At 54.0% G+C, this 10,769-nt stretch overlaps 1 protein-coding gene across 1 annotated transcript; it reads left to right on the top strand.

The window, feature by feature from the left end:
* The first annotated feature begins 3,544 nt into the window (after nucleotides 1-3,544).
* On the top strand, nucleotides 3,545-8,857 carry RHOT2 (ras homolog family member T2). The gene is made up of 19 exons (XM_006897467.1): nucleotides 3,545-3,584; nucleotides 3,772-3,830; nucleotides 4,110-4,191; nucleotides 4,272-4,315; nucleotides 5,552-5,605; nucleotides 5,745-5,797; nucleotides 5,868-5,976; nucleotides 6,077-6,178; nucleotides 6,273-6,371; nucleotides 6,566-6,674; nucleotides 6,818-6,938; nucleotides 7,029-7,113; nucleotides 7,272-7,417; nucleotides 7,493-7,593; nucleotides 7,671-7,801; nucleotides 7,891-7,968; nucleotides 8,081-8,203; nucleotides 8,295-8,497; nucleotides 8,734-8,857. Exons 1-19 carry the CDS (start codon nucleotides 3,548-3,550, stop codon nucleotides 8,855-8,857), a joined length of 1,860 nt encoding a protein of 619 aa, XP_006897529.1. The 5' UTR covers nucleotides 3,545-3,547.
* Nucleotides 8,858-10,769: the final 1,912 nt, after the last annotated feature.

Below are 10,769 nucleotides of genomic sequence, written 5' to 3'. Positions count from 1 at the left end.
ATATCATTTCTCATATATAATTTCATGTTGAACCTGAATAAAATTAAAACAAGCCCATAATAGTTAAGATATGAAATTAAGTATGTTGTTGTCATCAGGGGCTATCGAGTCGAGAATGACTCTCAGCGACCCTATGAACAAAAGATCTGACCACACTTCCTAACACACAAGAGCCTTTTGTGGCAGTCACCATGTCAGTCCACCTGATTGAGAGTCTTCTTCCCCTTTGCAGACCCTCCACCCTTCCTAGCATCATGTCCGTCTCCAAGGAATATTCCTTCCTAGCAACATGCCCACAGTATGTGAGGCAAAGCCTCATCATTCTTGCCTCCAAAGAGCATTGCAGTTGCCCCCTCTCCAAGACATATCTGTTTGTTCTTTTTTTTTTTTTTTTATTTTGTGTGCGTGTACCGTCAAATCAGATCTGACTGGTACAGGAGGATATTGCGCCTCCTTCTCCGGCAGAGCATCTGGTGGATTCGAACCGTGTTTCTCTGGGATTGCAGCGCAGCTTCTTGCCACTAGGCCACCAGAGCTCCCCAATATCTGTTTGTTCTTTTGGACATGAATGGGATGTTCAGTGCTCTTCAACATCATAGCTCAAAGACATCAATTCTTTTTTTCTCATCCTTATTCATCATCCAGCTCTCAAATGAATAATAAGTGATCGGAAAGACCATAGCCTGAATCAGATGCATCTTAGTCCTCAAACTGACATTATTACTCCTCAATAATTTGTATAGGTCCCTAAGTGCTGATTCTCCAAGGGCAATGTGTCTCTTTATTTCTTGACTGCTCTCACCAAGGGTGTTCATTGTGGATCCAAGCAAGATGACACTGTTGAAAGTCAATCTCTAAAACAACTATGAGATATCATCTCACCCCAGTCAAAATAGCAACATTTAACAGAACAGCAAGCAACAAATGCTGGCAAGGTTGTGGAGAAACTGGAACCCTAATTCACTGTTGGTGGGAGTGTAAAATGGTGTAACCCCTGTGGAAAGCAGCATGGCGCTTTCTCAAAAAGTTGCAAATAGAGATACCATTTGACCCAGAAATTCCACTACTGGGAATATACCCTGAAGAGACCATAGCTGACATCCAAGCAAATATATGCACACCCATGTTTATTGCAGCTTTGTTCACAATAGCAAGGAGTTGGAAACAACCTAAGTGCCCATCAACAAACAAATGGCTAGAGAAGCTGTGGTATATTCGCACAATGGAATACTATGCTGCATTAAAAAACAAGGAACTCATGCAATATTATTCAAAATGGTTGACTCTGGAGAACATTATGCTGAGTGAAATATCCCAGTCACAAAAGGACAAATATTACATGATGCCACTGTTGTAGAATGGGACTAACCTCGGGGTTGGGGAGAGACTGAGTAAGATGGGTTCAATAATGTATACTGCACTGAAACAGAGGAGGGAGAAAACTGTTTAAAAGAGATATGTGACTAGGTATTTCTGTCATCACAGGAGTCTATAGTGAGGGCTACATGGTGGAGGGTTTGTAAAATAATGAAAGAATCTTTTCTTTTACTCTTCCATAATTTTTGACTCATGTACTTATAACTTGTTAGTTAAATTTGTGTCTTCTAGGTTGCAACACCCCCATGATACATCTTCAAGGATATGAACATGTACGGCCAAGCACAATCAATAAGAGTGCATCTAAATTCCAAAATCAATCTCCATAATAGTCTATGTGTTTCCTACTGCCAAAGGGGCCCTTTAGAGTAGTGAGAGAAGATCTTCACCCTGAAACCCACAGCGTCCCTTTTCAGCAGGAAGTAGCTAAGAGAATACGCCATCCCCTTTTCCTTATGAATCAGGGTGAAGTCTCTCTCAGGGAGGAGTGATAGGGAATGGCAAAGGACACACCAACAAAGGAAATTAATCAGAACTGACTTTGACAAGCACTGTGGCAATTGGACAATTAAAACAGACAGTCGGATGGCGGGGAAGAAGAACAAACTGGGGAGGAGGGTAGAGAGAATGGTGCAGCAATGAAGGAATGAAAACCCAAAATCCCTGTAAATGTTCATTAAAACTAATAAAATTTAATAATAAAAAAAGAAAGTCAATCTCTCCATTCATCATGATGCTGCCTGTTGGTCCAGTAGTAAGAATTTTTGTTTTCTTGACATTAATACTTAATCCATACTGAAGGTTTCATTCCTTGATCTTCTGCAACAAGTGCTTTAAGTCCTCCTCACTTTTAGCAAGCAAGGTTGTGTCATCTGCCTGATTTTTAACCATGCAGTGTTTCCTTGCTCTGTTCTGACGACTGCCTTCTGTTCCAAGGGTAGGTTTTGGATAAGCACAATCAAATGTTCTGGGATTGCCATTCTTCTCAAAGTCAGCCACAGTGTGTTGTGATCCATGCAGTCAAATGCCTTTGTATAGCCAATGAAACACAGATAGACATTTCTCTGGTACTTTCTCCTTTCAGCCAAGATCCATCTAACATCATCTATAATATTCCTAGTACCCCTCTTCTTTTTGTAAAATGTTAATTTGTGTGTGTGTGTGTGTGTGTGTGTGTGTGTGTGTGTTTACTTACCATCAAATCAGAGTTTGCCCCTCCTTCTCCAGCAGAGCATCTGGTGGATTAGAACCACGTGCCTCTAGGATTGCAGTGCAGCTTCTTGCCACTAGGCCACCAGAGCTCCCTCTTAGTACCCCCTCTAAAAAGCATTGATGCCTTTGATCTGTGTGGTGCTGGAGAAGAGTATTGAATATATCATGGACTGCTAGGAGAACAAACAAGCTCCTCCTAGAGAGGGTGAGACCAGGCTGCTCCTTGGAGTCAAGGATTTTGAAGCTTCATCTGACATACTTTGGACATGTTGCAAGGCGAGATCAGTCCTTGGGGAGGGACATCATGTTTGGGAGTGTGGAGGGACAGCACAGGAGGAGAAGACTGTCGATGAGATGGATTGATTCAGTAACTGGGGTAATGGGGGTAGGTGTATTAGAGAAAATAAGATTGGCACAGGATAGAGCAGGGTCTAAGGGCTGTTGTACATAGGATCACTATGAGTCGTAGGCGCATAACAACAACAACAATAACCTCTTCTAAACCCAGCCTGCACACCTGGCAGTTCTCTGTTGATGTGTTATTCCAGTCGGCTTGGGGGTTATACTGGCCAGAAGCCTGTGGGTTCACCTGGGCACTCCACACCGCCGTGGACTTGACTTTTTGCTCTCCGTCATTCTGTTGTTAAGCATCTATGTGCCCGTGTGTCCTGCCACTTTAAGGCTGCAAACAGCTGCCCCGCCCACCCGGTTCCGGCCCCTCCCCCGCCCCGAGAAGGCCCGGGCGGCCCCTGCAGTGCCTGGCGCGCCCGCACGGTGGCGAGACCGCGCATCCTGGCCTCTCTGGCCGCTCCGGCTCGCTAGTGCTCTGTGCGGGCCGGAAACTCGAGCAGTGGGCCGGAAGTATCAGCGCAGGACCGGGTTAGGATCGGGACTGGGGTCCTGGAGGGGAGCGGGGGAGGGGGTGGGAACAGGGTCAAGACATAGCTAGGCTGCAGCTATGAAGCGGGACGTGCGCATCCTGCTGTTGGGCGAGGGTAGGTGACGGCGAGGGACAGGGACTGGGGTCGGTTCAGCGGAGATCGGGATTGGGGCTGGGGTCCACCCTGGAAGAGGGTGGGGCTGGGGTCCACCCTGGAAGAGGGTGGGACCTGCACGAGCGTGGCGGGCGCTTGGAACTCCGTGACCTTGGCCGCCGCTAAGCTGACCTCCCGCCCCACGCAGCCCAGGTAGGGAAGACGTCGCTGATCTTGTCGCTGGTGGGCGAGGAGTTCCCGGAGGAGGTGAGCGGCCGGGCGCGTGTCCGGGCTGACGCCCCCGGACTGGCGCCCGCCCGATACCCCATCGTGCAGAGCACTGGCTTCCGTCTGGAGCGAGGGCTTTAGGGCTCTGGTCGGTGCGTACCGCGCGTGGGGCGTGACTGCAGCACAGCCGGAGGTGGACCGCAAACCCCGCCCTACACCTGCTGGGTGGACCCGAGGGTTTTTCAGGGTGAAGGCTATCCCAGGTGTGCTTCTGCCCTTTTTTCCTGCATCACCCTCATGGGACTGGGTCTGTCCCAGGTTCCTCCCCGGGCAGAAGAGATCACCATTCCAGCAGATGTCACCCCTGAGAAGGTTCCCACTCACATCGTAGACTATTCAGGTAATGCCCCTCCCCGCACCCACGACCTCGCCAGGTGAGCGCCTGGCCAGAATCTGCAGCGAGGTCCCTTCTTCCTTCAGAAGCGGAGCAGACAGAGGAGGAACTATGGGATGAACTTCACAAGGTGCTTCCTTGGGTGACCTGGTTGGGGGCAGGGCTAAACCTTGATGTGGGTGGGGCTTGAGACTGCTGGTCTGGATTAAGGAGTTCCAGGTTGGCTGCAGTCCGCTAATTCCTCTGTGACCTAGGTACTGAGAGTAGATGGGGTCTTCTGCCACAACCCGCCAGAAAAGCAGGGCAGTGAACTTCCCTGAGGCCCCTTCCTAGTGAACGTTGGGGAATTCACCTTGAATCACTTCACAGTGATCCCCACGTGGCTCGGGAACGCCTAACCCTAACCCTAACCCTCCGGTTTAAGTCCGCCAAGTGAAAGGTTGACAGTTTGCATTCACAGACTTCTCTATTGGAGAAAAAGGAAGGCGTCTGTTTCAGTAAAGATTTACAGTCCTTGAAACCCTACAGGTCAATTTTATTGTCTCAGGTGGTTTTAGAGAGCTCTGGTGGTGTGGTGTGTTATGTTTGGGCTGCTGACCAGAAACACTGCTGATCTAAACCCATCAGCCGAGTCTCCAGAGAAAGATGAGGCAGTGTGCTCTTGTAAAACAGTTCAGCCTGGTGCCCCATGCCTGGATCACAGATTCCATGTGGCACCCTGCATCATGGACTATAGCAGTGGGAGCAGTGCTGAATCAAGAACTGCCTGCCTGTGCAGGGTGCAGGGGGTCCTCTGGAGGCTTAGACAGCTCTTACCCCTGCTGGTCACCTGATGGTGCCTCTGGGTTTTGGGCCCCTGGTCCAGTAAATCGATTCTTAGTGGGAGGAGGGGGGACTTCAGCCTGTACAACCCAATGCAGAGTGGTGTAAGTGGGAACTAACTTGATGGTAGTAGCTTTGGTTTGGGCTTACAGAGTCGCTGTGAGTTGGCATCAACGTGAATACACCATTGGCATTAGTTTCCTGGTTTGGTGCCCCAGCTGAGCCATCATAATGGAGCAGCTGGCCTCCTCCGGCCTTCATCCCCCTCCTTTCCTGTAGTCTCTGCTGAGCCCGACAGGAATCTGAGCGTCGGCGGCTCAGTGCTGCCCCCATTCCTTGCCCCTGGTCACAGGCTGCTTGCATCTGCCCTGAGCCCCCCCTTTCCCCTGCGGGATGTGACAAAGCCTGTATTGAGGCCAGGTGTGCTGCCCTGGCACAGACCACGGCAGGTAGAGCTGTTGGGTCTGAGTAGCAGCTTGCCAGACTCAGTGTGTAGGCGGCTAGAGCATGTGGTTGGAACCAACCTGCCACCTGTTCTTCACAGGCAAACGTGGTATGTGTGGTATATGATGTCTCAGAAGAAGCCACCATTGAGAAGGTGAGCACCTCTCCTTGCCCCAGGACCTGGACCCACCCCGTTGTGCTCCCAGCCCCTCCCCTCCCCTGTCCTTTCACACCCTCCCTGGCCTGCGAAGGCCTGGGTGGTAGCATCTCACTCAGCCAAGCTTCCCTTGCAGATTAGAACCAAGTGGATCCCACTGGTGAATGGGAGAACCGACGGGGACCCCAGGTGACAAACGTGTCTTGGTGGGTGCCTGGGTCTTGCCATTGTCCATCCTGGTAACCTGATCTCCCCCTAGGGTCCCCATCATCCTTGTGGGTAACAAATCAGACCTGCGGCCAGGGGGCTCCATGGAGGCTATACTACCCATCATGAGCCAGTTCCCTGAGATCGAGACCTGTGTGGAGGTGAGTAGGCACTGAGGTGGATAGAGGGGCTAGGCAGTCAGCTGACCTGCTATATTCAGGACATTGTCCTCACGTGATCTCCCCGTTCTTCCTCCTCCAGTGCTCAGCCAAGAACCTGAGGAACATCTCTGAGCTGTTCTACTATGCTCAGAAGGCCGTGCTACACCCCACAGCCCCACTGTACGACCCCACTGCCAAGCAGGTAGGGGCAGCCAGTGGCTGGGCAGGAGGCGAGTTGTGTGGTGGAGGGAGTTATAGTGTGGGGGAGAGGGTGTGTTGAGCCTCTGTCCCTGCAGCTGCAGCCTGAGTGTGCCCAGGCCCTCACACGTATCTTCAGACTCTCAGATCAGGACCTGGACGAGATGCTCAGTGACCAGGAGCTCAACAGCTTCCAGGTGTGCAGCTCCCACATCTCATGCCCTATACCCTCGACCCCCTCTACGCCCCACCCCCCGAATCCCGTTCCATGCCCCGCTCTGCGCCTCCTTTTGCACCCTCTTGCACACTCCCACCCCAGAGTTTCTTGGTTCTTTACCTTTGGTGGTAGCCAGGCAACTGCTGGTTAATACCAGGTTTCTCTTGGAGACAGAAGGCTTGTTTCGGACACCCACTGGCCCCACAGGCCCTGGAGGATGTGAAGATGGTGGTGAGCAAGAATGTGGTGGGTGGTGTGCAGGATGGTTGCCTGACACTGGATGGTGAGTTAGAACTGCCCAGGCCATGGGGGGCAAGACAGAGTACAAGGATGGGTATGAGGTGGTGGTCAGGGCCCCTGGTTGGGCCGAGGCTGGGCTGTCCTTGGTGTGTGTCAGCCCAACTTTCCTCCTCATCTTGGGCACAGGTTTCCTCTTCCTAAACACGATCTTCATCCAGCGAGGCCGTCACGAAACCACCTGGACCATCCTGCGGCGCTTTGGCTATGGGGATGCCCTCCAGCTCACTGATGACTACCTCTACCCGCCGTGAGTAACTCCTTAAGAATCTCAGTCCCCCTGTCTGCTCTCCCTGTGTCAGTCTAGGGATAAGCTCCTAGGAACCTGCCTTTTCCATAGGCTTTCTGTGCCCCCGGGCTGCAGTGCAGAGCTCAACCACTTCGGCTACCAGTTCCTGCAGAAAGTCTTTGAGAAGCACGACCAGGTGAGACGATAGTTGCTCTGGCTACTCTGATAATGCACTGCCGCTACTCCTGTAGCTCCTGACCCCACAGTCCCCACCCTGCCCCTGAGAAGTGTTGCCCCCAGTCTCCTACCCTGGGCAGCTCCAGCAGTCATCACTCCTGTCACCACTCTGCTCAGGACCACGATGGCGTCCTCTCACCCTCCGAGCTGCAGAACCTCTTCAGCGTCTTTCCAACATCACCTTGGGGCCCTGAGCTTTCCCACACAGTGTGTACTGCAGCCAGCGGCCACCTCCCACTGCACGGGTTCCTCTGCCAATGGACGTAAGCACTGCCCACTCCCCCAGCTGCCTGGCCATTCTTCCCTGCCCTGCATAACTCCCACTCACCGGCCCCCAGCCTGGTGACCTACCTGGATGTGCGGCGCTGCCTCGGGCACCTTGGCTACCTGGGGTATCCCATCCTCTTTGAGCAGGACTCCCAGACCAGTGCCATCACAGGTGGGTGGCTGCTTCCCCTCCCTGGGGGGTCCCCCTCCCCAGGAACCTGTGCCAGCCTGTCACTCATCCCTCTGCAGTTACCCGTGAGAAGAGGCTGGATCAAGAGAAGGGACAGACTCAGAGGCACGTTCTTCTGTGCGAGGTGGTGGGGGCACCTGGTGTGGGCAAGTCTGCCTTCCTGCAGGCCTTCCTTGGCCGGAGCTTGGGGGTGAGCGTCCTGTGAGTGGGCAGGGCTGGCAGCAGGGGATCGGGGCCTCAGTGTCAGCATCTGCTTCTTGACTTGTCCTCCCTCCCCAGAGCCAGGAACTCCCGGCAGAACCTTCTGTCTATGCCATCAATACAGTGTTCGTCAGCGGGCAGGAGAAGTACCTAATAGTATGTCCGGGGGAATGTGGCATGCCCATCCCCTAGGATCTTGCCATCCTTGCCCTTCTGTCCTTGGGTAGCCCTCTGAGCCTGCCCTCTCCTGAGGCCACTCTGTTGGCAGCTACAAGAGGTGGACACGGACAGTCTATGGGACACCACATCAGATGCCACCTGTGATGTTGCCTGTCTGCTGTATGATCGCAGAGACCCTGAGTCCTTTGAGTTCTGCACTGGGGTCTATAAGGCAAGTTGGTGGTAGGCATCTGGCAGTGCTCTGCTGCCCCTGTGACCACCCTCAGGGTGAGAGCCCTCATACCCTGTCCCTGTCTGTGCAGCAGCGATACCTGGACGCACAGACCCCTTGCCTCTTCATCTTCTCAAAGTCCGACTTGCCTGAAGGCATGGTGACACCTGGCTCATCCCCAGCTGAGTTCTGCCGCCGGCATCGGTTGCCTGCCCCTATCTCATTCTCCTGCATCAATTTGGATACATCCAATACGGCTGTCTTCAGCCGGCTGGCCACCATGGCCACTTTCCCGTAAGTATTGAGCCCCAAAGCCAGACACCCTGTCCCTGGGTGGACTGATGGGCTATGGCTACTGCTAGCAGAACAGGGTATGGGCTTGTAGGACCTGTCCCCAGATAAGTACCAACCTCCAGGGCTCAGCCTTTTCAAGCCCACCAGTTCTAAGAGTCAGTGGGTAGGCCCAGCCAGTCTGGTGGGTCTGGGCGAATGGGATGGGCCTATCCAGCAACTGTGCTTTCCCTCTGCAGACACCTGGTGCAAGCCGAGTTGCACACCACCTCCTGGCTCCGGGTAATGCTGGGAGCCACCGGGGCTGCCCTGGCTGCCATCCTGAGCTTCTCCCTCTACAGGGTCTTGGTGAGGAGTCGATGAGGCCAGTCTGAGGCCCTCCCAACTGGCACCACAGCCTTGCTCTGCCCTGCAATCTGGGCACAGGGCTCCTCTGAGAGCTTCTGCCTACTGGAGCCTCCATTTCTAAGGATCCCTGCCCAGGACTTCCTCTTGTGCAGCCACCGTGCACCCAGGGACCAGCTTGCATCCAGGGTGGCCCTCTTGCTGGGCAGCCTAAATCTTAGCACCAATTAAGCATCCTCTGTATTAAGAGGGCAAGTCAGAAAGCCAGTGACTTCAAACCTGGAAGTCTCAGAGTTCCACTTCTTCCTTGTCCTGGGCCAGGATGGTCAGCATATGTGGAAGGGGACAGTGGAAGTGCTGGGTGGGTATATCAAACCCTCTAGGGTACACATGAACACCCCCCATCAGAAGTGGACCCTTCTTAGGATCCTGAGACTAGGTTTTCTGATTAAACTTCTGTTGTCTTCTCACCTCTGGGAACTTGCATCTTAAAGGCACTTTTTCTTAAATCGGCTTAAAGCTCATCCTTGGTCTGGAGTGGCCTCACCTGCCTTGGGTTGCTGCCCCAAGTGTCCACTCAACCTCCCTGGCCATCCCCTGCCCCAGGCCACACATCTAACCCAGTATGGGGGGAACCTTGTAATATGCACCATAGTCCCCACCATTCTGTGTGTGAGAGGCTCACAGATAGACCAAGCCCCTGAAGGAATGTAGTGAGAGCATCCCCTCAGCCTGAGCTGCATACTCAGGGCTGAGTAGCTCCCTACCTCATGATACTGGCCAGTCATGGTGTTCTTCCTCACCTGAGAGGAATTGTTGAAGCACTCAGGTTGAAGGAGGTGGGGTTCATTCGAGTACCTTTCTCAGTTGGAGGGTGGGGCTGGCTCCAACCGTCTCAGCCCAACAGGGAGATAGCTGGAGGGAGGCCCAGCAGACCAGGGTCCCAGCCAGCATATCCCCCCAAGCACTGATGCACATGCTCTGTTAAGCAGATCCAGTCCACTTGTGGTGCCCACTGTGCAGGACCACGGCTACCTTAAGGGAGGGCAAGTGTTGGTAGGTCCCTCCTCGACCTGCTGGGCTAGCCCTCTGCCCCCAGCAGCCTCAAGCAAGACAGAATGATTATTTTTGGCTGCTTGTGTCCCTAGAGGCCACAGCTGCCAAGAGTGATGGCTCCATTGAATTGCTGCAGTAGCAACCGGCTGGAGATGTGAGTGGCCCGCCAAAGGGTTGCTATGGTTACCATCCCCTGGTCTGTGCTACCTGCTTGTGTAAGGTCTGCCCACCTTCCACAAAGCAGTTATCTTAATTGAGCCCACAGCCGACCTGCCCGCATGAGGGTCTTCCTCATGTTGCTTAATGCCGGTGGGGCTTCCTGAACTCCTTCTATCCATGTCAATCGGGCCTATCCACAGCAGCCTCCGGTGGCTGTCCACCAGAATTGCCATAGTAATGATTATGCGCCTCAAGCCCCTCCAAGCCAGCTGAGCCCTCAGCCAAGACAGCCGCATAGTTAACCTCCCGTGCTCTGCCAGCAGCACCGCCGGGTTCCGCCCGCACTGGGCGGGGCCTCGGAGCTGGGAAGGCCGAGGTGTCCGCGTGGACCCGGACCAGTAGGGGGAGCCAGTGAGCTGCGAGGGAAGCAGGGGCGCGGGGAGTTGGCAGGAGCCGAGAAGGGTTAGGGCAGGCTTGTCTGAAGATGGGATAAGCGCGCTGAGGACAGAGGCGGGAAGGCTGTAGCGGGAGGTCACAAACCGGCAGGCGCGCACGGGAAGGGTCTGGGCCGGCCCCGTGACTCAGTTTACCAGGAGCTGCGCGCGGGTGGGGCAGCCCCAGCGGGCGGCAGCGGGAGTGTCTGGGCCGCGGGAACCGGTGCTCCGCGCGTCCGTCTGCAGGCGGGGCTGTGGGGCGCGCGCGTGTCCCGGCTGCG

The sequence above is a fragment of the Elephantulus edwardii genome, unplaced genomic scaffold (assembly GCF_000299155.1).
Source record: "Elephantulus edwardii isolate Elephantulus edwardi_28Jun2011 unplaced genomic scaffold, EleEdw1.0 scaffold00209, whole genome shotgun sequence".
NCBI lineage: Eukaryota > Metazoa > Chordata > Mammalia > Macroscelidea > Macroscelididae > Elephantulus > Elephantulus edwardii.
This window is presented reverse-complemented; position numbering and strand designations above follow the sequence as displayed.